At 40.5% G+C, this 27527-nt stretch overlaps 2 protein-coding genes across 2 annotated transcripts; both read right to left on the reverse strand.

Moving 5' to 3' along the window:
- Window positions 1-1470: 1470 nt before the first annotated feature.
- Window positions 1471-14914, reverse strand: LOC113467273. Its single transcript, XM_026823364.1, has 7 exons — window positions 14864-14914; window positions 14140-14292; window positions 12064-12257; window positions 10884-11025; window positions 10130-10319; window positions 8320-8480; window positions 1471-1581 (listed from the first exon to the last, which is right to left on the reverse strand). Exons 1-7 carry the CDS (start codon window positions 14912-14914, stop codon window positions 1471-1473), a joined length of 1002 nt encoding a protein of 333 aa, XP_026679165.1.
- LOC103508886 lies at window positions 14865-24731 on the reverse strand. The gene is made up of 13 exons (XM_026823365.1): window positions 24253-24731; window positions 23569-23810; window positions 22409-22632; window positions 21809-21927; window positions 21256-21437; window positions 20645-20805; window positions 20151-20319; window positions 19323-19516; window positions 18953-19094; window positions 18586-18822; window positions 17043-17172; window positions 16648-16790; window positions 14865-15089 (listed from the first exon to the last, which is right to left on the reverse strand). Exons 1-13 carry the CDS (start codon window positions 24647-24649, stop codon window positions 14979-14981), a joined length of 2451 nt encoding a protein of 816 aa, XP_026679166.1. The 5' UTR covers window positions 24650-24731; the 3' UTR covers window positions 14865-14978.
- Window positions 24732-27527: the final 2796 nt, after the last annotated feature.

The following is a 27527-nucleotide window of genomic DNA, read 5'->3' on the forward strand; positions in this document are numbered from 1 at the left end:
TATCTCTAACCGTTTTGTCGCTATATTGTCGCGTTTTGTCTCAAATGGTCCTTTCCTTCCTATAGGATAAGGAAAGTAAAAATGATGAGAAGAGACTTCTTCTCAAATGGTCCTCATCATTCCGGAAAATCTAGTCATGGGATAGCATTCCAGGATTTGGAGCTGACTGCAGTAGGAAATAGGAATCAATAACAATATTGAAAAAAAAAACTTAGGCCTCGCCGGGACGCGAACCCGGGACATCACTTCCCCCGGTAACCCTCGTTACTTGCTAACTCCTCATGACAATGTCCATCAAAAGATAACATCCCTCATTAGAAGCAATGTAAGTAGGGACAGCCAAGACAAACTAAATTCATTGACTTAAAGAGCTCTTCGTTCGATCAAAAATTGAACTAACGAGGAGGAGGAGGATTAGGATAAGGAGAGGGAGTAGGAGAGGAAAATGAGGAGAGAGAGAGAGAGAGAGAGAGAGAGAGAAAGTGAGAGGGGAGGTAATGAAAATGACGTTTTTTGGGATCAGATGTTCTGAAAGGGGAAACAAAGAGGAGGAGAGAAAGAGCGGGTAAAAAGAGGAGGGAAAGAAAGAGAGAGATTGAGAGACCCAAGAGAGATACGAAACTGAGAAGGAGGGGAGGGTAGAAGGAACAATATAAATGCCTAGAAGGAGATACCTCTACAAGAAAAGAAGAAGGTAGGTACATCAATTGAGGGGCGCGCAGCAAGAAGGTCAAAAGTCGACTTTTGCCCTTTTTGCGTATACAGGCTTATTCGACGCGGAATTTTGTTCTCTACACAGCACAGAAAAAATTATCTCGATATCTCGATTTTTCACGAAGTTACACGAAAAAATCCTTTTGTAAACAAACAATTTTGTAATTAGGTAGGTAGTAGGAAAAACTTTAAATGCGATTTCCCGAAAACGCGATTTCGCTACATTTGCCCTTCTTGCTGTGCGCCCCTCAATCCCCTTTAACATACCTACAACCCTACATAATACACAAAAATACACCACAACACACTAGTTACACCATAACACCACACTCACCACATCAGGTTGCAGAAAAGGCACAAACTCCTGCATACAAAAGAACACACACCACATTACCACTAATTACAGAGTGGTATTTGCAAGTTTCACCCACACCTACCGATCCTTTTTACATCCCCTGTGATATCTCAAAACTCTAATCACACCCTCTAAATATCTCTCTCACTCTCATAACACTTTGTGAAATACCATGCAAAACATATGGGGCACAGAGCTAATAAATAACTCAAAAATCGTTTGACATTTCGAGACACTCTGGCCTGCAATTAATGGGTAATTTGCATTTATTTAAGAATACATTGAAAATTACAAATAAAACATTGATCTCCAATTGGACAAATGGACAATCTGACATAAGATCTCCAAGGGTTAGGTGGTAGAGGTAGCCCCAGTCGTTAACTTGGTCTGGTAGTTCCACTTCATATATTCAAGTACTTCTTCCTCAAGATACCAATGGGGGATTCGAACAGGAGAGTGGTAACCAAAGACAGGAGGACACTCATCAGAATATCACCAAACGTGCGGAGAGTCTGTGAAACAAATCAGAATAAAACGAGATTAAAATGAGATTGAAAAAAGTAAAAACCCTGCAATATGAACGCTGGGCCGGGAAGTGTGTTAAGCTGGGCCGGGAGTGGATTTAAGTTGGGCCGGGAAATGAGGCCGGGCCAAGCCGGAACGAGGCTCATGTGAATCCCCAATGGGAATCGCGTCTGGGGATGTGGCCGATTAAAAGGACATAAATAAACTGGAATTTAGTGGCCAATTACACGAGCATAAATAACTCAGAACTCACTCGACTTGGCAGCTTTTGAGACTGGACTCACAAGGACAGAAAGTGGAACTATACCAAACGAGGCCTTTTTGTTCGTACACAAAAAGACCACTCAGAGGTTCAGGTAAAAGGGCGAATAGCTCTGAAGGATGGGTTAACCTTCTACGAATCTACTAGGACAGAAGGTTCTGCATTTGAATTTTTAATGATATCTAGGGGCCAACTGAGCTTATGGGGTGATTGTAGGACTTTGCAAGGGCCCTTTTTCGAGGAAATTCTACAATGTACAGTACTATTGCCTGCCTCCGTGGTGTAGTGGTCAAGGCGCTCGACTGGTAAACAGGAGGGCGTGAGTTCAATCCCAGCCGAGGTATGAAATTTTATCCTCAATATAATTTGAGAATTTGACCACAATAATAGTAGTAGCCTACTGCTGGAGTATTAAGCCGATAGATAAAGGGAACTGTAACTGCTAAGGTACAATCGTCCCGAAATCCGAAATCGAAGAGAGAAGGAAGACAGGATAGGAGAAAGCCAGCCGTTCCGAGAACGAACTTTATCTGTTTAGGAGAAAGTTCGCCCCGGGCGTGAACCGAACCCGCGACCCGAGGTTTACTTACTTTCCGAGTCCTCTTCTTTCTCATCATATTTGGCACCTCCAGTGTCTTGCAACAGAGAGGGCTTTCTCGTTTGCTTGTAGCAGACCGTGGCAGGTACATGTGATCATGAGGTTTACTTTTACTTACCAAAGCGTACACATTGTAGTAGGGCGAAGCTTGTAATGTAAAGATGTCCAAGGGAATGGTTGGTAAATTTTTGGGGAAACTTTCGAGGGAGGATAAGGATTTCGGTTATAATTTCAGGAATATTGAGGAAAGTGAACTTTCGAAGGGCATTTTGGAGAACCTTTTGAAGAACCATAGTGAAATTTTGAAGCCACTTTTGAGGAGATTGTTAATAATAGACATGCCAATATCAGTATCAGACACAATACAACGCCGGTAAATACCTTATTAGGTGGGTATGTGACAAACATTGTTTACAATAGAAAGAGAGAGAAAATTGAAAAAAAGAGGAAATAACATTCGAAAGAAGAAGAATAAGAAAGAGAGAGAGAGAGAGAGAGAGAGAGAGCGAAGAGACGGAAATATGTAAAATAAGGAAATGGAGGGGGAGAGTTAGAGGAGGAAGAGAGAGAGAAAGGAAATAATATTCATATGTTGCTTTTTATGTGATGGTTGGAGTGAGAGAGTGCAAGAAACCTGAGGAAAGAGATGAAAAGATGACGTTAAGAGAGAGAGAGAGAGAGAGAGAGAGAGAGAGAAAGGAAATAATATTCATATGTTGCTTTTTATGTGCTGGTTGGAGTGAGAGAGTGTAAGAAACCTGAGGAAAGAGATGAAAAGATGACGTTAAGAGAGAGAGAGATAGAAAGAGAGAGAGGACATTAAAATTCCCGACACATTTCCACATCGTTTCAACCACTCTATATAGCGACAAACTTTATATGCCTTTCTCTCTCTCCCTCCCTCTCTCTCCATCTCTCTCTCTCCCTCTCTCTCTCTCTCTCTCTCTCCATCTTTCTCTCCCTCTCTCTCTCTTTCTCTCTCCCTCTGATGTAGGATGCATGTAACCAGGATAACAATAAGTGCACCAAAAAGGAAATAAATATGAAGGAGAAAGAAAGAGTGGAGGAGAGGAAGAAGAAGAAAAAGTAAAAATCTGGTGTGAACATCACACGACTTTCCTTATCCTATTGAATGATGCTTATTTGAGTGTTCTTTTACCCTATCTTTTACAATATCTCTAACCGTTTTGTCGCTATAGCTGAAAACCGCCAAAAAACGGTCGAAATCTGTCCAAAAGCGGTCAAAATACCGCCAAGCGCAGCAACCATCTCAACCAAACGTTTTGTGTTGCATCCTTGTCACATTTGTGAACTACATACCAAATTTCAAGTCTCTAGCTCATACCATTCCCGAGATATTGTTAAATTACACAGAAAACCGCCAAAAAGCGGTAAAATGCCGCCAACCGTAGCACCGGTCTTAACCAAAAGTTTCGTGTCGCATCCTTGTCACATATGACATCTACATACCAAATTTCAAGTCTCTAGCTCTTACCGTTCTCGAGATATTTTGTTTACAGACAGACACACAGACACGCACACGGACCAATGGCTGAAACTTTGGATTTAAGCTCTAGGGACCTCAAAACGTGTTTTGGCACTAAAAACTGAACATCGAAAATTTGACCCGATTACATTACTTTCCTTCCCATAGGATAAGGAAAGTAAAAAGGTGATTTAGTCACAAATACCACGTTGAGTCAGAAAATTCGGACCAACAACTTTACTCACCTATACTTAAAGTAGGTAGCTTAGGTATCTACCTATACTTAATGCCATTTAAGTACTAGATATCACAAGGAAAATAAAAAAAAAAGATCACATGGGACACAGACAACCTTGATCTTCACCATTCTAACTAGTGGCGGGACGTGAGATTTCAAAAGGGAAAGCTGTAAAGCTATAGGCCCACAGGGCCCCACAATATAAGGATCTGCAGGTAGTCTTAAGGTCCACTCCCACCTGTGAAATTCATTAGATTTTTTCCGAATAGCCTGTAGACAATGTAATTTAAATGAGATTAAATGACACTTTGATTTGCCAACAATCACACTTGACTTACAATGTTGTTGTTTTCGGGACTTAAAGTTGGCTCGCACCTTATTTTGTACTGGACGTTTGGACGTTTCGGGTCCAGACCCGTCCTCGGCAGGTTGTCACAATTATATCATCCGCGAACTTGTCAATTAAAATTGTCAAACTAAAAACATAAACGAAACTCAAATATTAGGGGAGCGAGGAAAAGTTTTCTCTCCCGCAGTCTTTGCACTCTGTGTATTTCTTATGGTGATTTTAGTGATCAAAAATTGATCATATCTCAGGATCGGTTTAGATTTTCGCAAAATCCTTTCTTATTGCACACCTAGACCATAAAAGGAATATTCCTACCAAATTTCAGCTTTCTAGGTGTTGTGGTTCTAGAGATAGAGCGATCAGTGTGTGAACTATGAAATGTGAAATGTGAATGAGTGAATGGATCTCGTTCTTATAATATAAGATAAGATTTAGAACCGTCCGTCTATTAGATATTTAGAACATCGCCGATTTTAGTTCATAGCAATGAAATTGCAACATTAGAGGAGGAGGAGGAGGAGGAGGATTAGGAGAGGAAAATGAGGAGAGAGAGAGAGAGAGAGAGAGAGAGAGAGAGAGAGAGAGAGAGAGAGGGGGGAGGGAATGAAACGGATAGGTACAGAGCTATCCAAAAGTAGGTATAGCTTAATTCCTCTTGAGCTTTATATTATGATCATTCTAAAGTTTATTGGGATCAGCGGATCAGATGTTCTGAAAGGGGAAACAAAGAGGAGGAGAGAAAGAGTGGGTAAAAAGAGAAGGAGGGAATGGGAGAGAGAGATCGAGAGACCCAAGAGAGATACGAAACTGAGAAAGAGGGGAGGGTAGAAGGAACAATATAAATGTCTAGAAGGAGATACCTCTACAAGAAAAGAAGAAGGTACATCAATTAAGGGGCGCGCAGCAAGAAGCTCAAAAGTCGACTTTTGCCCTTTTTGCGTATACAGGCTTATTCGACGCGGAATTTCGTTCTCTACACAGCACAGAAAAAAATTATCTCGATATCTCGATTTTTCACGAAGTTACACGAAAAAATCCTTTTGTAAACAAACAATTTTGTAATTAGTAGGAAAAACTTTAAATGCGATTTCCCGAGAACGCGATTTTGCTACATTTGCCCTTCTTGCTGCGCGCCCCTCAATTCCCTTTAACATACCTACAACCCTACATAATACACAAAAATACACCACAACACACTAGTTACACCATAACAACACCACACTCACCACAGATTGCAGAAAAGGTACAAACTCCTGCATACAAAAGAACACACACCACACCACCACTAATTACAGAGTGGTATGTATTTGCAAGTTTCACCCATACCTACACATCCTTTTTACATTCCCTGTGATATCTCAAAACTCTAATCACACCCTCTAAATATCTCTCTCATAACATTTTGTGAAATACCATGCAAAACATATGGGGCACAGAGCTAATAAATAACTCAAAAATCGTTTGACATTTCGAGACACTCTGGTCTGCAATATGAACGCTGGGCCGGGAAGTGTGTTAAGCTGGGCCGGGAGTGGATTTAAGCTGGGCCGGGAAATGAGGCCGGGCCGAGCCGGAACGAGGCTCACGTGAATCCCCAATGGGAATCGCGTCTGGGGACGTGGCCGATTAAAAGGACATAAATAAACTGGAATTTAGTGGCCAATTACACGAGCATAAATAACTCACTCGACTTGGCAGCTTTTGAGACTGGACTCACAAGGACAGAAAGTGGAACTATACCAAACGAGGCCTTTTTGTTCGTACACAAAAAGCCCACTCAGAGGTTCAGGTAAAAGGCCAAATAGCTCTAAAGGATGGGTTAACCTTCTACGAATCTACTAGGACAGAAGGTTCTGCATTTGAATTTTTAATGATATCTAGGGGCCAACTGGGCTCAAGGGGTGATTGTAGTACTTTGCAAGCGCCCCTTTTTCGAGGAAATTCGACAATGTACAGTACTACTATTACTTTGTACTATTACAGTACTACTATGGCCTTCTTGAAGTGGTCTGATTATTATTATTATTATTATTATTATTATTATTATTATTATTATTATTATTATTACTTTGTAAGGCTTCTGGTCTGACTTTCAGAATTCTAAGACGAAAGCTTCAACGGAACGGGTGAATCGTTTCAACCTCCACCCAAGAAAGAAAAAAGCTCCAAATGGCGAAGACTGTTGGAGCTAATGTCTCGGAATTAATCTCGCTTGAAATTCTAATGTAGAGCTAAACGTTAAAGACATCATCAGAATGTCGAAAAACAGGAACGAAATGTAAAAAACGTCAAAAAGCACGGGAGGGGCCCCCCCCAGGGTGGCTGGGGTGGGGGCTCCGTTGCAGTTTTTACTCCTCTAATTGTCAAATCATACCGGAGTCCCATCTGTTGTGTGTGCGGCTTTTAAAATGCCGAGCACTAAACTTTACCCCCCATCCCAACCCCTTTGCCTCATCCTTAATCTTCCTCCTTTGCCCCCTGTTCCTCTCTCTCTTTCTCTTTCTCTCTCTCTCTTCCCTTCCTATTCTCTTTATTAACCGCACAATTCGCTTTCTAATCTAACCATACCTCCATCAGTAATATCACTAATATCCGCATGCATTCTTCTACGGCACCTTGCTGTGCGGGTTTCCGGGGTCTTGTGTTGACTTTGAACAGGCTTTCGATCGTGTGGATTCATTTTCTGGAGTAATTCAAGGGAGATTAATTTTCCCTAATCCATTACGTGATTGTTTTTATGTTTGCAAAATTGAGCTTGAACTTATTCTTTTCCCTTTTGAGTGGAAAATTAAATCTGTTATTTTGGATTTTTATTAAATTCCAGCACCATCTTGGAACAAATATCTAATATTTAAAAAAAAAAAAAAAATCTGATGAGATGAGTAGATGAATCATGATTTTAGATCCATTCTTAACTAATATACATCGTCTATTCAGGCATTTCTAAGGCCACCCGGCCACCCATTAGGCTGCCGCTCTATTTCAGCACAATATTGAGGATGTCCGTTAATTGGTTTGTTTTCCCTCTCCTCATATAATGGCTATTTGGGACCACTTGTGCGGTTTTTGCCATTCGTTAATTTTTTTTTTTTTTCTTTGACTGTTTCAAATTCTGGGAGGTCTGGATCTCTGGATTACTTATTTAATTAGTCTGAGATTATTACGTTAGGTCTCTATCACGACTCAGGAAACCTCACAAGAATCCCGCGGGAATTGTTTTCGAACATAGTGAAGTTGTAAGGCACCTTAGGCTTGAACAACGAACATAGTGAAGTTGTAAGGCACCTTAGGCTTCGACCGGTGTGGTCGAAGTTTTTCGGCTCAGAGCTTAATATAATTCGGGGTGCACTTTAGTTTTTTCCGCTCTATACCTATCTAAGTATAACTTACTTTTTCTTCATAATAGTAGGTAACTATATCTATAGTTTGCTATTCAATACAGGCTATAATAGATTTAATATTAATGGGTTTATTATTACGATGACACAGATGACCTTTCAACATCGTGAATTTTTGATATCCTCCCTCTCTCTCCATCTCTCTCTCTCTCCATCTCTCTCTCTCCATCTTTCTCTCTCCCTCTGATGTAGGATGCATGTAACCAGGATAACAATAAGTGCACCAAAAAGGAAATAAATATGAAGGAGAAAGAAAGAGTGGAGGAGAGGAAGAAGAAGAAAAAGTAAAAATCTGGTGTGAACATCACACGACTTTCCTTATCCTATTGAATGATGCTTATTTGAGTGTTCTTTTACCCTATCTTTTATAAGAGAAGGATTGATTTTTTTCCACTTGAATTTCAGGCACTTTGTCTTGATCGTAAACACCCATACCATTCAGGAATACAAAGAGACACGAGCCACAAACCAGTGTCAAATAAAATTGGAGTTCTGGGTTTTTGGAGTGTACATTTACGTAGGTAGCTTCTTTCAGATCAGCCCGTCTCAAATGAACTTTCAACATAGAGAAAAGAGAGTTGTAGATAGCCTAAGTGACCTTCGTAGAAGCTTAACCTTACTTTAGGGCTGGTTTGCCCCAACACCTAAGCCTCAAATTTGGGCTTTTGTGTATAGAGTTAAGCCCTAGCGACCTTTTAAGCTAGCGCGCTTGCCTTGAAAGCTCTAGATCGCGGGTATGATTCCCGTCCGAGGCAAACTTTATCCAAAACGGATAAGGTTCGTTCTCGGAACGACCGGCTTCTTCCAATCGTCCTTCGCGTTATTACAGCTTCCCCTATCTATCTACCGACTTATGAAACGCATTAGGAATTTCTCAGATTTTTTTCTTTCTTTTTGCCCCATTTGCTGTTGTGACAATTCCGCTGATGTCACATTAGGAGAAAGGATATTAGGTATTGGATATTATTACTCTTGCCATCTAATGCTTTATACAGGGTTGTACTTACGTATATATGTGATTTTTTTTACTATTATTATATCATCAAAAATTAAAGAAAGTAAAAAGTGTTTGCAAGCAAGCCAGCCTAGAAACCATGTGGAGAATAACTACCTTATAAGCACTAGGTCCCTAGTTCGATTCATGCTCACAGCAAACTTTATCCTTAACAGGTAAGGTTCGCTCCCGGAACGGCTGCTTTTCTCCTATCCTGCCTTCCTTCTCTCTCCGATTTCGGGACAATCAGACCACCGTTGTTACAGTTCCTTCTATCAAATATATTGTAAATGCAGTTTCTTTGAGTTATTATGTCACAACTTTGGTGCTCACTGCAGCATTGTAGGATTTTTCCAATATCTCAATAATCCTAAAATCCAATGTTTACCTACCCTTTGTTTCTACTTCACAGGGCGGACATTTTGAATGGCGTAAGGGATGGTCACAGCTTTCCTGAGTTCCTGACCCAGGGGGGAACTATTCCCGAACTATCATTCCTTATTCCTGGGGGGAAGACTAGAGAGAAGTAACGAGGATGCCAAAGTCCAAGCATACCGAATAGAAGGAGGGTTTCTATTCTCGTGGGATTCAAAACAGGCCAGCATGGGACGACGAACGTCGCTTTAAGAGGTATGTTCAACTGGTTACCTATAATGGCCAGAGTCAAAAATCAATGGCCGGGTCCACGAAGTGAGTTAAAACTCCGTTTAAGTCTAACTTTTGGATTAATGTAAATGTAAATGCAGTTTCTTTGTGTTATTATGTCACAACTTTGGTGCTCACTGCAGCATTGTAGGATTTTCCCAATATCTTGTAAACTCTCTCAGCAGAAAAAATAAGGGAACCTCCCGAACCCTCTAAAAGCCTGATCGCGCCCAAAATCTAATGATCAAAATAAATACCTATCCTTGAGACAAAATTGACCGTACGGAAGCAACGTTGGGCGTGGTTAGTATCCGGATGGGTGACCATCTGGGCACTCTTAAGGTGTGTCCACACATAGTCGACGGCCGTCAATCGATATGAATTTATTGTGGATCGACGTCGATTGACGACTGGTCGACTATGGGTGGACATACCTTACCTTAAGAATCCTCAGATGGTCACCCATCCATTTACTAACCACGCGCAACGTTTCTTCCGTACGGTTTAGAATTCAGTTCATTTGTCCACCTATTGTTCTAGTGATCTTTTCGGTTTTAGTACTCACCACATCCGCCACACATGTGAAGCAGGACCAACAGGAACAAACCAGTAGCCAGCACGAACCTCAAAACGAAAGCGAACACCACATGTTGCCAAACGTTATACTCGACATCCGACCGGAGAAATGTGGCACCAATGTAAAACATGAGAATATTCAACGGCATGAAGATTAGAAACAGGAATACATTTTGAGTCTGAAAGCAGGGAATGACGGATTAAAGTTTATGTCGACATTTCAATCTTCCTCCTCCAATCCTAGGAGAGCAGCCACTTCCAGGGGGTTTGTCCAGAGTGCCGAGGGATCTAATGTGGTGAGGTTGGCTGGACATTCAAAGAGGTAATTATAGACGAAAACCAGTTTGTGGACCTCTTCCTGAAAGCAACTTTACACTTTTGGTCTCTCCTTTTCGCAATAGTTTGACATATAAAAGGGTGTCCCAATACGAGCGAAAGATATGGAAGGGTCATTATTTTGTTATGACTTGTATTATCTTGCCCAAACTTTGACAGATTGATTTTAAACATATCTAGTTACTACATATCCTTGAGAGCCAAGACATTGGAGTTTTGGCTACCGGTACATAAATTATTTATCATTGAAATCTTTTCTGGAAAGTTTGATTTTGTCCTCCCAGATTAATCAAAGCAACCTATGTGTAGGGGTGACGAGTCTCATTAAGGAGTACGGTAGCGCTCTGCCCGCCAAGTCAAGAAAGTTTGACTGTATTTATGTAGAACCATAATCATCTTTAACTTACCCCGGTAGCTTTGAACTTCCTCTTCATCAAAGCGTTTACCATATAACCACCACACAGCCCGTAGATGTACGGAGGACTTCGCATGTAGAATTTGACGTAGTATTCTCTTATGTAAGGAGCATGAGAGACATCTTGAACATCACTGAAAAGACAAGGTACTTGTTCCGAAGTCACGTAAATGAAAAATTGCTACAAAAAGGATCTGCCACAAATCAGTAGTGACCACAATGTCTGACGCTTTGGGGCAAAATGGTTTTATACCGTTTGGGGCAGAATGGTACCCTATACCCTAATGGGGAACAGTGCCCCAGGGTTCCATTTTGCCCCAAGGGTTTTTCCGTGTATATGGTATTGGATCATTTTGCCCCAGCCTTGGGGCAAAACGGACTTTTTTGGTACCCTCATAAAAATATTTTTAGTTTCTTTTTTTTTCCAGTGATACATATATCGTTCTTGTCTGATCTAATTTGTAGCTAAAATTATGCTTTATTTTGTTACAAAATTACATATCTGTGTGACTTTTTTTTTTTTTTTTTTAGTTAGGACCTCATAAGCACTAGAGTCCGAAGTCACGTAAATGAAAAATTGGTACAAAAAGGATCTGCCACAAATCAGTAGTGACCAGTGTTGTTATAGGGTTAGGTTAAGCAGAAAAAGGAGCTTTCATATTTTTTTTTATTTTCGCCCGGGGCGAGATTTATCCTAAACAGATAATGTTAGGCCTCGGACCGGCTGGCTTTCTCCTATCCTCCGTCTCTCTTCGATTTTGAGAATACCTTTGTTGGTTACAGTTCTTTCTATCAAACCTTCTTTATGACTATTTATTTGATACCTTTGTAACCGTATACAGGGTGAGTACCTAACGCCAATTGAAAGATATTCAGCCTTTTCCGGACTTATGCCGCACCCTGTATATTATGTCTGTTGGAAAATGGACACTAACTGCAAATATGTCAATAAAATCGTAAATTACAAATTACCCTTTCCAAGTAGGCCAAGTTCTGCGAGTAGCCCAGACCGAACAGGTATCTGTGGAAGCAAATCACAAAACACATGCCCAGGAACTTCGCGGCATGGAAGATGTGTTTTTCCTCACAGGGAGGGAAACGAACCTCTTTAGGGAATTTTCAAATGTTCGGGAGAGGATTTTCTTCTTGGTTCATAGCATTAATAGACATACCTCACGGAAGCCATCCAGAAGCTCTTTTCATTCTTAACATAGATGATCAGTGACGGAACCACATGTGACACGACAAAAGCGGTGCTCAAAACCGCTGTCCGGTACTTCGGGTATTTTTCCGCCAAATAAACGACGAATAAACTGACCAGGAAGAGCTGAAAGTCCGTGCTTATAAACCAGGACACAGTCACACACTGTTGAGAGAAAAGGGGCATATAGTTAGTCTAGAGGTAACGCGCTTGCTTGCCATGAAGAATGATCTTGGTTCAATTGACGTTATCAATATTTACTTTCCGTATCCGGAAACAAACTTGCTGCTTTTAAAAGTCACACACGATTGAATTCGCTTGAACGCACCTCACGATCTTTTTCGATTTGATGTTTCCTCATAGTACTGTTTTTCCCAATGGATCACTGAAGTTAAGCAACGCTGAGCGTGGTTGGTATCCGGATGACTAATCATCTTCTGGGCAATCGTGCTCTATTTTTTTTTCTTTGGGGGGAAGGACCACTCAGATTGGGTGAAGTTATTGAGTGGTTTAGTAGCCAAGCCGGTAAAAGCTCCGCCACTAAAAACCTTGGCCGTTATAAGACGATAAGACGACGAAACACATTACGAAAAAAAAAGTAGGTAGATAGGGGAACACGGGCAAAACGATACATCGGGACAAAACGATCACCGCACCCTTTTTAGGAGCTAGGAAGTGCTGAGCTCTCTTGGATGGACTAGGAACTATTCCTGCAAGTGTTATCTTTGTTTTGATCTGTGGTTGATTCTTTTATCTTTTGTTTTCGAAGAGTACGGAGGTTTTTTCGATTTCACGAGTGCTTGATACAATGTCTGACGCTTTGGGGCAAAATGGTTTTATACCGTTTAGGGCAGAATGGTACCCTATAGTCCCTATACCCTATTGGGGAACAGTGCCCCAGGATTCCATTTTGCCCCAAGGGTTTTTGCGTGTGTATGGTATAGGATCATTTTGCCCCAGTCTTGGGGCAAAACGGTCTTTTTTGGTACCCTCATAAAAATATTTTTAGTTTTTTTTCCAGTTATACATACGTATATCGTTCTTGTCTGATCTGATTTGTAGCTAAAATTATGCTTTGTTTTGTTACAAAATTACATATCTGTGTGACTTTTATTTTTAGTTAGGACCTCATAAGCACTAGAGGTGCCATTTTGCCCCGTGTTCCCCTATCTAGGTAATACAAAAAAAAGTGTTTCTTACCTTGGAAGACATCCTAAAAAAAGTTCACGTCGCAAAAAAAATGGCTAAAAAAAGAAAGAGAAAGTGAAGTGCAGCCAACTATCACTTACGAAATTCCAAGGTCTGGTAATTGACTTGCATTATTTGAGTTACCTACTTCCTCATAATATGATTCCGAAAATAAGTTTTTTTTTTTTTTTTTTTTCTAGAAAAAAACAACTAGTTACGTTGTTAGTGACTACATTACATTAGGGTGCAATAGTCCTACATATTGGACTCCGCAGAAAAGGCTCCCATTTCAATGTAATGTAGTGACTACATTAGTGGTACAAATGATAAAGTGTAGTCCATTAGTCCTATCGTCTCTGGCGATGGCGCTGGCTTGGTGGGAATCAAATACAACTTTTTTCTACTCCTGTCCTGGGCTATTTTTCAGGCTTTTTTATTTCCATGAGTGACCTGAAACTACCTCTATCCTGTACCATATTTCGGACTTTCTTACTAGACTGACCTCAAAGCCCGATAGAAGATGACAAATAGGAACGGCGTCTCTTTGTCCTGGTTAACTAGGGAAGTTGTTAGTGACTACACTACATTAGGGTGCAATAGTCCTACATATTGGACTCCACAGAAAAGGCTCCCATTTCAATGTAATGAAGTGACTACATTAGTGGTACAAATGGTAAAGTGTAGTCCATTAGTCCTATCGTCTCTGGCGACGGCGCTGGCTTGGTGGGAATCAAATAGAACTTTTTTCTACTCCTGTCCTGGGCTATATTTTTCAGGCTTTTTTATTTCCATGAGTGACCTCAAACTACCTCTATCCTGTACCATATTTCGGACTTTCCTACTAGACTGACCTCAAAACCCGATAGAAGATGACAAATAGGAACGGCGTCTCTTTGTCCTGGTTTCGACGTCGAATGATATTCCAGGACAGCAGAAAACCGGCCAGGAAGAAAAAGACGTCCAATAGTTGAGAGGATGCGTTCAGGAAGAAGAATTTGGTGTCGTGAAGTATCTGAAAACGGACAGGATCAAGTGAAAATTAAGAGAACAAAAGTCTTTATGAGCCAACCTACTGCATGAAGGTGTGCCCAAATATAGTCGATCGACGGCCGTCGACTGCGTCAAGGACACACCTTTATCTTGGAGTCCTTAGGAGGATAGCGCGCCTGCCTTGTAAGCGCTATATCGCGGGTTCGATTTTCGCCCTGGACAGGATCAAGTGAAAATTAAGAGAACAAAATTAAGAAATTAAGAGTCTTTATGAGCCAACCTACTGCATGAAGGTGTGCCCAAACATAGTCGATCGACGGCCGTCGACTGCGTCAAGGCGTCAAGGACACACCTTTATCTTGGAGTCCTTAGGAGGATAGCGCGCCTGCCTTGTAAGCGCTATATCGCGGGTTCGATTTTCGCCCTATTTTATATTTATAAAATAAATAACTACCTAAATAAATAGGTAGGTAGCTTAGGTTCCTAGTTGTAAATACGCTCGCCTACTAGCAGGATTGATCGAGTTCAATCCCGACCGAAGCAGTAAATTTACATGGAATTTATTCCTATATACCTATATCTACAGCCTCAACCTGGAGACCAAAATCATTGATCTCCAATTGGACAAATGGACAATCTGACATAAGATCTCCAAGGGTTAGGTGGTAGAGGTCGCCCCAGTCGTTAACCTCGCCTGGTAGTTCCACTTCATATATTCAAGTACTTTTTCCTCAAGATACCAATGGGGGATTCGAACAGGAGAGTGGTAACCAAAGACAGGAGAACGCTCATCAGAATATCACCAAACGTGCGGAGAGTCTGTGAAACAAATCAGAATAAAACGAGATTAAAATGAGATTGAAAAAAGTAAAAACGTCTAGTAAATGCTGGTTGCAAGATTTGACCCATGAATGATTCAGACTAATTCACCCATATATAAAAATAGATATAAGTTGCATAGACATGTAAAATAGAGTCACTTTGCAGCATTTTCTTCAATGCCGGCGTATTTTCAGGTGCTTTTCTGAAGAACTTCTTACCTTGTGTAGTTTTAGCAGGATCAAGTTGCTGATCCAAAGCCTGCTGAATATTCTTCCGGTGCTGATAGTCGACAATGGTACCCAACATCATCAGCATGACCAATATTAGAACTGTGATGCTGAAGTAGGAAAAAATGAGAGACTGAGAGTCAGAAAATTTATGAAGAATGTCGTTACCAAAGTAAAACGTGAAGTCCATTTCCATTTTAACATTTTCTTTCCTAAAAGTCTTCAGGCTCAAGGGGTGATTGTAGTACTTTGCAAGCGCCCTTTTTCGAGGAAATTCGACAATGTACAGTACTATTACTTTGTACTATTACAGTACTACTATGGCCTCTTGAAGTGGTCTGACTTTCAGAATTCAAAGACGAAATCTTCAACGAAACGGGTGAATCGTTTCAACCTCCACCCAAGAAAGAAAAAAAGCTCCAAATGCCAAATGCCGAAGACTGTTGGAGCTAATGTCTCGGAATTAATCTCGCTTGAAATTCTAATGTAGAGAGCGAAACGTTAAAGACATCATCAGAATGTCGAAAAACAGGAACGAAATGTAAAAAACGTCAAAAAGCACGGGAGGGGGGCCTTGGCTGGGGTGGGGGCTCCGTTGCAGTTTTTACTCCTCCAAGACGATAGATAAAGGGAACTGTAACTGCTAAGGTACAATCGTCCCGAAATCGAAGAGAGAAGGAAGACAGGATAGGAGAAAGCCACCCGTTCAGAGGACAAACATTATCCCATCAGGATACAATCCGCCCCGGGCGGGAATCGAACCCGCGGCCTAGCGCTTACAAGGCAAACGCGCTACCAACCAAGCTAACTAGGCTGGCTAAAAAAAGAGGTTTAATAGAGGTCTAACGTAAAACATGTTTGACCTTTCAAGGAAAAGTCAAATAATGAGATAGCGGCGATAGCACGTTGAATACATAGTTCCCAATGCATCACTGAAGAACTGATAGGGGAAACTGTACCAACGAAGGCCGTCCCGAAATCGAAGAGAGAAGGAGAACAGATTACAATGTTATGGTTTTTTGGACTTGAAGTTGGTACCTTGTTTTGTACTGGACGTTTTGGGTCTAAATTCCGGATCCGTCGTCAGCAGATTGTCACAACAGGATAGGAGAAATCCAGCTGTTCCGAGAACGAACTTTATCTGCTTAGGATAAAGCTCGCCTTGGGCGTGAACCGAACCCGCGACCCGAGGTTTACTTACTTTCCGAGTCCTCTTCTTTCTCATCATATTTGGCACCTCCAATGTCTTGCAACGGAGAGGGTTTTTTCGTTCGCTTGTAGCAGACCGTGGCAGGTACATTGTGATCATGAGGTTTACTTTTACTTACCAAAGCGTACACATTGTAGTAGGGCGAAGCTTGTAATGTAAAGATGTCCAAGGGAATGGTAATGAAATGAATCAAGTACATGTGGTAAGTCAATCTTCCCAGGGGCGTAAACAAGGGATGGCAGAGGAACTGGGATATCACGCCTGGAATAAAAAGAGGTAATTTCAAGTTAGTGTTTCAGTGAACTGTAAACTCTCTCAGCAGAAATAAGGGAAGCTCCCGAACCCTCTAAAAGCCTGATCGCCCCCAAAATCTAATGATCAAAATAAATACCTATCCTTGAGAAAAAATTGACCGTACGGAAGCAACGTTGGGCGTGGTTAGTATCCGGATGGGTGACCATCTGGGCACTCTTAAGGTGTGTCCACACATAGAGTCCACATGGAATTCGATACGGTGATCTTCAAAAGCCGCGGCCAGAGTAGTGTCCAGAGAGGTCTGAATGTCGCTCGCGGAGCATGCTTCAGGGACGCATATGCCCCAAGTGAACTTCTGCCGACTGCCCCGGATGTAAGCATCTCGAGGCTTTGGAAAGAAGAAAACAGAGTTTTGAGAAGGAGCCCAAAGAACTGATGGTTTTACTAACCTCTTTGATCTCGGAAAAAGAAAAGAAAAATTGATGTAGGTGGAAGGACAGTTCTTCTTCTTCTTCCTCTTCTTATCCTTCTTCTCCTCCTTCTCCACTAAATGGAGTTTGAGAAGGAGTTCAGAGAACTGTTGGCCTTTAGAGCTCTTTGATCTCCGAAAAAGAAAAGAAAAATTGATGTCGTCTGTACAAGGACGGTTCTTCTTCTTCTTCTTCTTCTTCTCCTTCTTCTTTTTCTTCTTCGTCTTCCTCTTCTTTTTCTTCTTCTTCGTCTTCCTCCTCTTCTTCTTCTTCTTCTCACACCGCGCCGTCTCCAAAAGAAGGTTGGCCATCATTCTGGCAGTTTCTTCTCAGTTTTCTGAATATTTCTAACAATGAAAATAGGCTCCACCACTTTATGTCCGTTATCCATCCATATGTTTCTTGGCCGTCAGCAGATGTCTTCCCTTTCCTTTTTTTCGGCCAATAATTTTTCAAAGCAGGAACCTATAACCTATGTAATTTATTATTTCGCCTTAGAGAATCTTTAAATTTTGATATAATACCTATAGGTATATTATTTTAATTTTTATCATATTCATGAGTATTCCTATTGTTCTACATGGGTTGTTTTTGGGTTGACTTTATAGCCATTTTTGCGCGGGCTTTTTTTTTTGCTATACATTTCGATACTCGTACATATTATGTAGATTGTGTGATTAAAATATTTAACAGTTTTTTAAATAGCTTTTATTTTTTATAACTAAGTTAACCTTCTTAAAGCATTATTAGAAACCACCGAGTTTTTCTTCTTTTTTCTTTAAAGCTGAGCGCGGAAGGAAGAGAAGAGAATCTTCTGTTTTTATTATTATTATTTAATAAGAAAAAAAAGGCAAGATTTTATGTCTGAAGCTGGTTTTTATGTCAAAAAGCAAAAACAAAAGTGAGAGAGAAAAAGCTCTCCCACATTACACCGGTGGATTAGAGGTATTTCAATGTCGCCTGAACAATACTTTTGATATTTTTTTGATATTTTTCAGAGTATGAGGTATAATTCTTGATATTGTTCAAATTATACCATTTATATTCTATTCACCATTTTTGTGGATATCACACCATACTCATTCATGCTCATTTTTTTTTTTTTTTTTTTTTTTAAAAAAAGCAACCTCTGTGGCCGAGTGGGTATCATACTAGGCTTGCATGCAGGAGGCCCGAGTTCAATTCCCAGTGGGGCCAAAATTTTTCGGCTCTGTTTTGGTCTCAGAAAAAGAAAAGAAAATTTAATATAGGTACAAATTGATGTAGGTACAACTTTGGGTCGGGAACCGTCCGATCCCGACCCAAAGTTGTGAAAAAGTTAAAGGACTCACCCTTAAGAAATCCCAAACGGTTTTGCTCATATCATAGGGGGGCCAATCTCGGGCTCCTTGTGTGAAAAATTCATCGTACATGCCCCCGAATCTTTTCGGGGCCCAGAAAGCCGTCGGCATGCAGAATTGCGTGCTGAAATCCTGGATGGGTATGTGCGTGTGAATGCATTGGTCTGCATGACCATACTGGATGAGGTCAATATCAGTGAAATCTTTTCTGGAAAGTTTGATTTTGTCCTCCCAGATTAATCAAAGCAAACTATGTGTAGGGGTGACGAGTCTCATTAAGGAGTACGGTAGCGCTCTGCCCGCCAAGTCAAGAAAGTTTGATTGTATTTATGTAGAACCATAATCATCTTTAACTTACCCCGGTAGCTTTGAACTTCCTCTTCATCAAATCGTTTACCATATAACCACCACACAGCCCGTAGATGTACGGAGGACTCCGCATGTAGAATTTGACGTAGTATTCTCTTATGTAAGGAGCATGAGAGACATCTTGGACATCACTGAAAAGACAAGGTACTTGTTCCGAAGTCACGTAAATGAAAAATTGCTACAAAAAGGATCTGCCACAAATCAGTAGTGACCAGTGTTGTTATAGGGTTAGGTTAAGCAGAAAAAGGAGCTTTCATATTTTTTTTTTTCCTCACAGGGAGGGAAACGAACCTCTTTAGGGAATTTTCAAACGTTCGGGAGAGGATTTTCTTCTTGGTTCATAGCATTAATAGACATACCTCACGGAAGCCATCCAGAAGCTCTTTTCATTCTTAAGATAGATGATCAGTGACGGAACCATATGTGACACGACAAAAGCGGTGCTCAAAACCGCTGTCCGGTACTTCGGGAATTTTTCCGCCAAATAAACGACGAATAAACTGACCAGGAAGAGCTGAAAGTCCGTGCTTATAAACCAGGACACAGTCACACACTGTTGAAAGAAAAGGGGCACAGTTAGTCCAGAGGTAACGCGCTTGCTTGCCATGAAGAATGATCTTGGTTCAATTGACGTTATCAATATTTACTTTCCGTATCCGGAAACAAACTTGAACGTCAGATCTTGAATTCCCAGAAATTGGCAACGTGAATGTCTTTTGGGGTTTGAAAAAGTTTCACTCGGATTTCGATTGGAAATATTTCATTAGGTCGCTTTCTGGTGTTCTCGTGTTCACCCAGTACCTAAATTGGGAAGTAGTCGTCTTAAAGCATGTTCAGAGTTAGAGCTAACATGTTACTGTAATATGAGATTGTAGACCTCAGATTTGGACATTGCCCAAAAATACAGGTAGAAACACACTATCATCACGTCACTTGAAGTCATGGGAAGTCAGAAAGATGTAGTTGAAAGTTTTCCCATAATATTGTAGGCAATTTTGTTCAGGACAGACACACTACTATCACGTCACGTGACGTGTAACGTAACGCAATTAAAAAAGTTTCACTCGGAAGTCAGAAAGATGTACTTGAAAGTTTTCCCATAATATTGTAGGCAATTTTGTTCAGGACAGACACACTACTATCACGTCACGTGACGTGTAACGTAACGCAATTCTAGAGTTACTTACAAAATCTGTTTTATCAAAGAGTGTGCTGATGAAGAGAAGGTTGTGCCACCAATAGGTGCGACAGGATTGGGCCTCGGAGTCCGCCCAGATTTTCCAACGCGGCCCCTCGGCTAGGTAGGGTTGAACCCATAGATTGAATGAAATCGCGGCCAGTAGTATTGGATAGAGTCTGTGAAATGCAAGAAGACGCTAGAGTATAACTAGGGAAGTTGTTAGTGACTACACTACATTAGGGTGCAATAGTCCTACATATTGGACTCCGCAGAAAAGGCTCCCATTTCAATGTAATGTAGTGACTACATTAGTGGTACAAATGATAAAGTGTAGTCCATTAGTCCTATCGTCTCTGGCGACGGCGCTGGCTTGGTGGGAATCAAATAGAACTTTTTTCTACTCCTGTCCTGGGCTATATTTTTCAGGCTTTTTTATTTCCATGAGTGACCTCAAACTACCTCTATCCTGTACCATATTTCGGACTTTCCTACTAGACTGACCTCAAAACCCGATAGAAGATGACAAATAGGAACGGCGTCTCTTTGTCCTGGTTTCGACGTCGAATGATATTCCAGGACAGCAGAAAACCGGCCAGGAAGAAAAAGACGTCCAATAGTTGAGAGGATGCGTTCAGGAAGAAGAATTTGGTGTCGTGAAGTATCTGAAAATGGACAGGATCAAGTGAAAATTAAGAGAACAAAATTAAGAAATTAAGAGTCTTTATGGGCCAACCTACTGCATGAAGGTGTGCCCAACCATAGTCGATCGACGGCCGTCGACTGTGTCAAGGCGTCCCTTTATCTTGGAGTCCTTAGGAGGATAGCGCGCCTGCCTTGTAAGCGCTATATCGCGGGTTCGATTTTCGCCCGGGGCGAGATTTATCCTAAACAGATAATGTTAGGCCTCGGACCGGCTGGCTTTCTCCTATCCTCCGTCTCTCTTCGATTTTGAGAATACCTTTGTTGGTTACAGTTCTTTCTATCAAACCTTCTTTATGACTATTTATTTGATACCTTTGTAACCGGACTTATGCCGCACCCTGTATATTATGTCTGTTGAAAAATGGACACTAACTGCAAATATGCTAATAAAATTGTAAATTACAAATTACCCTTTCCAAGTAGGTCAAGTTCTGCGAGTAGCCCAGACCGAACAGGTATCTGTGGAAGCAAATCACAAAACACATGCCCAGGAACTTCGCGGCATGGAAGATGGGGACTTCCTCTTCCTCTGACTTCTTGCAAAGTCTCTCCATGTTGGAAATAAATGAGAAAGCGATGAAAAATGAGACGACTGTAACAGAACGGTGAAGGAAAGGGTATAAAAACAAAACATGTGAACATTTTACTGCCAGAATGCGACTGAAAAGTAACTTTAGTCCTACAGCGCGGCCTTAACAAGGTTTTATGAAATGTGGAACGGAATAGACTACCTTGCTCATGAATGAATAAATTTTGCTCAAGATAAAAAGCAGTAAATGTAGTTCAAGTAATAAATATGTCTAGTAAATGCTGGTTGCAAGATTTGACCCATGAATGATTCAGACTAATTCACCCATATATAAAAATAGATATAAGTTGCATAGACATGTAAAATAGAGTCACTTTGCAGCATTTTCTTCAATGCCGGCGTATTTTCAGGTGCTTTTCTGAAGAACTTCTTACCTTGTGTAGTTTTAGCAGGATCAAGTTGCTGATCCAAAGCCTGCTGACTATTCTTCCGGTGCTGATAGTCGACAATGGTACCCAACATCATCAGCATGGCCAATATTAGAACTGTGATGCTGAAGTAGGAAAAAATGAGAGACTGAGTCAGAAAATTTATGAAGAATGTCGTTACCAAAGTAAAACGTGAAGTCCATTTCCATTTTAACATTTTCTTTCCTAAAAGTCTTCAACCTCCAGGACTACAGTTACATTTTGAAAGGCACTTTGGTCTTCTGCGCAAGCGCAGATGAGTTTAAAATGTCCAATAACGGACTAACATAAATTCAACATGGGGCTGCTTGGCCAGACACCTTTGAGCAACCCCCAAAGGACGGATTTCGTTTTCATTGGGGTCGCGCAACTCCACACCGCCTGTAAATCCAAGTCCGTGAAAGTAATACAAGATAAGGACCTCTCACACTGGAGTCGGCCGACTTGGTTCCCTCCAGAGTGCGGAGGCTTTACGCGAATCGTGCTTCCAATATGCGAGAAACCTAAATATCATACTAAAAGTCTTTAAGTGGAGAATAAGGCAATAGTAAATCCAGGTATACTCACACCCACAGTTGTCCACCGAGAGGCATCTTGCGCGATTCAATTTCCTTAGCCGAGTAGCACATGATGGGGGCCAGGTCCACATGGAATTCGATACCGTGATCTTCAAAAGCCGCGGCCAGAGTTGTGTCCAGAGAGGTCTGAATGTCGCTCGCGGAGCAAGCTTCAGGGACGCATATGCCCCAAGTGAACCTCTGCCGACTTCCTCGGATGTAAACATCTCGAGGCTTTGGAAAGAAGAAAAGAGAGTTTTGAGAAGGAGCCCAAAGAACTGATGGTTTTACTAACCTCTTTGATCTCGGAAAAAGAAAAAAATTGATGTAGGTGGAAGGACAGTTCTTCTTCTTCCTTCTTCTTCCTCTTCTTATCCTTCTTCTCCTCCTTCTCCACTAAATGGAGTCTGAGAAGGAGCTCAGAGAACTGTTGGCCTTTAGAGCTCTTTGATCTCCGAAAAAGAAAAGAAAAATTGATGTCGTCTGTACAAGGACAGTTCTTCTTCTTCTTCTTCTCCTCCTCCTACTCCTTCTTCTTTTTCTTCTTCTTCGTCTTCCTCTTCTTTTTCTTCTTCTTCTTCTTCGTCTTCCTCCTCTTCTTCTTCTCACGCCGCGCCGTCTCCAAAAGAAGGTTGGCCATCATTCTGGCAGTTTCTTCCCAGTTTTCTGAATATTTCTAACAATGAAAATAGGCTCCACCACTTTATGTCCGTTATCCATATGTTTCTTGGCCGTCAGCAGATGATGTCTTCCCTTTCCTTTTTTTCGGCCAATAATTTTTCAAAGCAGGAACCTATAACCTATGTAATTTATTATTTCGCCTTAGAGAATCTACACCGGTGCATTAGAGGTATTTCAATGTCGCCTGAACAATACTTTTGATATTTTTCAGAGTATGAGGTATAATCCTTGATATTGTTCAAATTATACCATTTATATTCTATTCACCATTTTTGTGGATATCACACTATACTCATACTCATTCTTTTTTTTTTTTTTTTTTTTTTTTTTTTTTTTTTTGAAGATCAGTGAACTGTTGGCTTTATTAAGCTCTTTGGTCTCAGAAAAAGAAAAGAAAATTTAATATAGGTACAAATTGATGTAGGTACAACTTTGGGTCGGGAACCGTCCGATCCCGACCCAAAGTTGTGAAAAAGTTAAAGGACTCACCCTTAAGAAATCCCAAACGGTTTTGCTCATATCATAGGGGGGCCAATCTCGGGCTCCTTGTGTGAAAAATTCATCGTACATGCCCCCGAATCTTTTCGGGGCCCAGAAAGCCGTCGGCATGCAGAATTGCGTGCTGAAATCCTGGATGGGTATGTGCGTGTGAATGCATTGGTCTGCATGACCATACTGAATGAGGTCACCATCCAGTAGACCGGATGGAGAGACCACTGACGCGTCCAGCACTGAAATCAGATGGTGGAGAAGTCGATCAGGGCTCTTCTTTAAAAAATTGGGTCGAAAATATTACTCAATAAGTCAAGAAGTGCTCTCCTCTGAAAAGAATGGTGTGGAAAATAATATTCTTACACTAACAAGGGTGTCGCAAGCCCAGGGTCAGGTTAAGGAATTGTATGTCTGGTAGCTCGGGGAAATACCCCTTCTTTCTTCCATTTCCAAGGTCGAAAATAATGTTCTTAAACTCAGAAATAAACCAGAGTGTCTGAGGACCAATCTGCTAATTGGGTTCTAATATATCAGAAAACTCGACCCTTTAATCCAAATCAGTTCATGTTCTGAGATTAATATCAGAGAATCAAGCGTGCGAGGAGGCGCCCGAACGTCAGGAGTAAGCTCCGCCCGGCCTATATTAACATGAATAATTAGAATTTCAAGTTTGTTACTTACTGCGCACCGCCCAGTGTGTGTTGTCCCTCAAATGCTGCCGATAGACCTGACCCTGGTTCGTACATTGAGAGTTGACTTTTGAGCCAGGCACAAATGTCCACATTGCATCCGAGAAGATTTTGTCAATCCAAATTGGTTGCTCAAAATGTCGTGTCCGGGTTTGCACATTGTCGGTAAAGTTTTGATCACTGTTTGTCCAGGTTCGGACGGTATCCATACGGATTTGGTTCGGAAATTTTTCAGTGACTGGTTGGATTTGGTCTGTCCGGTTTTCAGTAGTCTGGTTTTCAGGATTGACTGGATGGATGTTGTGGACATCCTCTGTCAGGTTCTGGCATAGACACACCCCCAACAGACTCCAGAGGAGGAAGAGAAGATGAAAACGGTAACGGTGCATCTTTTAAGGGGTTGGATTTTTCACTTTTCAGGATGCTGGGATTTTAATGAGATTTTTGCAGAAATCACTAGATGCCTCGAGCTAGCCTAGGAAACTCACATAACAAGAAATACATTACTTTCCTTCCTACCTATAGGATAAGGAAAGTAAAAAGCACGTTTCACAAGTTCGATTTTCACAGATTTGATTTGTCTCGGGCTTTCGGGTCATGCGTATCGCTAATCAATACTTTCGAAAAATCGATACTTTGTGTTACACTTTTGACTTAAAAAGTGGGACTTCTGACCCCCGTATGTATGAAATCTAAAGATAAACTTAAGACGAACAATGTTGCCAATTTCATGTCATTTCTTGAGATAACTGGCTAGATTTCATGAAATTTGGCAAGATTTTCATTTCAAGTTAAACTTAAGTTTATCTTAAGATTTCATACATACGGGGGTGAGAGTCTTTCACTTAGTTAAATCAAAATGACTAATGTTTGATGGACTTTTCACTAAAAAAAGGTCGAACTTGCGACAGTGTTTAACGCAATAAGGTCAAAAATCTACCAATGTTTCACTCAACAAAGGCAAAATTCTGATGGTCTTTCACCTTTTACTCAGCAAAATCAAAACTCCGACGGTGTTTCTCTTTACAAAGCACAGTGCAAACTAGCGATCTTGACATTCATACAGGTTCAAGATCAAAAGAACAAAAAAGTTTGAAAAAACAAGTAAATAAAAAAACATCTGCATAAAAATTGTTCATAAGACTTCTTTGGCATGTTCTCAATCAGGGTTTCTGCGAACACTCGCGAGGTTTCCCACTCTTTGGCGTAGCAAGTACACTTGTCTTATTTCTCATCAATATGGGAGCACAATATCGACTATTTTTTTTAGAGAGGTTTGATAACCGAAAGCTCATTTCCTACGTAAAAAATTGTGAAAAATCCAAATCACAACAGCAAAGGAGTGTCTTTTTTTCAAGAGGAATCGGATCCGCGACCCAGGCAAATAGCCATGTTTTTGCTGTCAAACACAACCCTGTATTCGAACTTCGATAACATATGGTCACGAATTTAGAATTCAATCATAAAAGAAATAAAGTAGAAGAAGAAGGAGAAAATATGAAGGAGGAGGAAAAGAAGGAGGAGGATAAGGAGGAGAAGAAGAAGAAAAAAAGAAGAAGAGAAGGAAGAAGAAGAAATAGGTAAAGGTTACCGATGATTGGTAAGTGCCTATTATTCTTTTCATTGGTGAGTAGGTTAGTAAACAATTACTCGTATATCTTTTTATTGTGTATAGTACACAGAGCACCCCACCTACCATAAGAAAAAAACTTTAGGTAGCTAGTAGCCACGTTGAGCCTTGTAGAGTCACTTTATAGACTCCCCCCTACACACACGTACCATCATTCCCTAAGGACTTTTAGTGAAACTTTCTGGAACGGAGAAAAAGAGAGACGAAGCAAGAGAGAGAGAGAGAAAGATAGAGAAAGAGAGGGAGAGAGAGGGGGGGCTCCATAAAATCTTTCAACACCCCATTTGGTCGCTAGTATATTTTGCAGAAGGAAAGGGTTATAGACATTATTATGAAACAATAAACAATATTGCAGGCGCCCCAAAATTATTATTATTATCATCATAGTATCATTATTATTTCAATCAAGGTTTTCATGGCATGTTTGTACTTTTTGTACGAAAAAAAAACAGGTTGTGCTGAAAGTATGATGAAAATTCCACAAAAAATATGTGTACGTAGGTAAGTAGTTTAGGTATCTCCACCAAAAATGCCAAATCCCTGCTTGATATACAAATAAACATGTCTTAAAAAAAAAAAAAAAAAAAAAAAAAAATATCAAGGTTTCCATGGCATGTTTGTACTTTTTGTACGAAAAAAACAGGTTGTGCTGAAAGTACCTATGATGAAAATTCTACAAAAAATATGTGTACGTAAGTAGTTTAGACATCTCCACCAAAAATGCCAAATCCCTGCTTGATATACAAATAAACATGTCTTCAAAAAAAAAAAAAAAAAAAAATATTNNNNGATCTATAATAATTAATAAAAAAAAACAAACCCAAAAAAAAAAAAAAAAAATAAAAAAAAAAAAAAAAATGAGTTAAACATTTCCACCCAGCAAGAGTACATTTCGCGTTGCGCCCTAAACCTGGTACATCTCATTGGCCTATAACCTCTGTGACCTTTTAGCGCCTGATTGGTGTAACCTATGACCTTTCATTTTCTGATTGGTGTAACCTTCTGACCTTTTCTCCTCCCAACGCGCTTTTCTCAAGCTTTCTTTCTTAGGTTTTTTTGCCTAAATGTTTTTTTTTCCCTGGTGGATTTTTTTTTTTTATTTATTAGTGGGAAAAACTGAAAAAAAAGCTACCTATGAAGTGTAAAAGTTATTTCTCTCTCCCTATCAACATGCACTTTCACAACCTTACAAAGTTACTGAGACATCAATCAAGATGAAAATAATAATAATAAAATAAAGAAGCGAAAAACGAAAAAACTAATAATAATAATAATAATAAGTGAAAACGGTAACGGTGCATCTTTTAAGGGGTTGGATTTTTCACTTTTCAGGGTGCTGGGATTTTGATGAGATTTTTGCAGAAATCACTAGATGCCCCGAGCTAGCCTCGGAAACTCACATAACAAGAAATACATTACTTTCCTTCCTATAGGATAAGGAAAGTAAAAAGCACGTTTCACAATTTCGATTTTTACAGATTTGATTTGTCTCAGGTCATGCGTATCGCTAATCAATACTTTTGAAAAATCAATACTTTGTGTTAAGGTGGATTTCCACCAACGCGACCTCTGTCGTGCGACAAAATCGCGCAACAATGTCGCGCGACGTCACCTGTTTTCACTTGCAACATTTGTCG

Source organism: Diaphorina citri, unplaced genomic scaffold (genome assembly GCF_000475195.1).
Source record: "Diaphorina citri unplaced genomic scaffold, Diaci psyllid genome assembly version 1.1 scaffold444, whole genome shotgun sequence".
NCBI classification, from domain to species: domain Eukaryota; kingdom Metazoa; phylum Arthropoda; class Insecta; order Hemiptera; family Psyllidae; genus Diaphorina; species Diaphorina citri.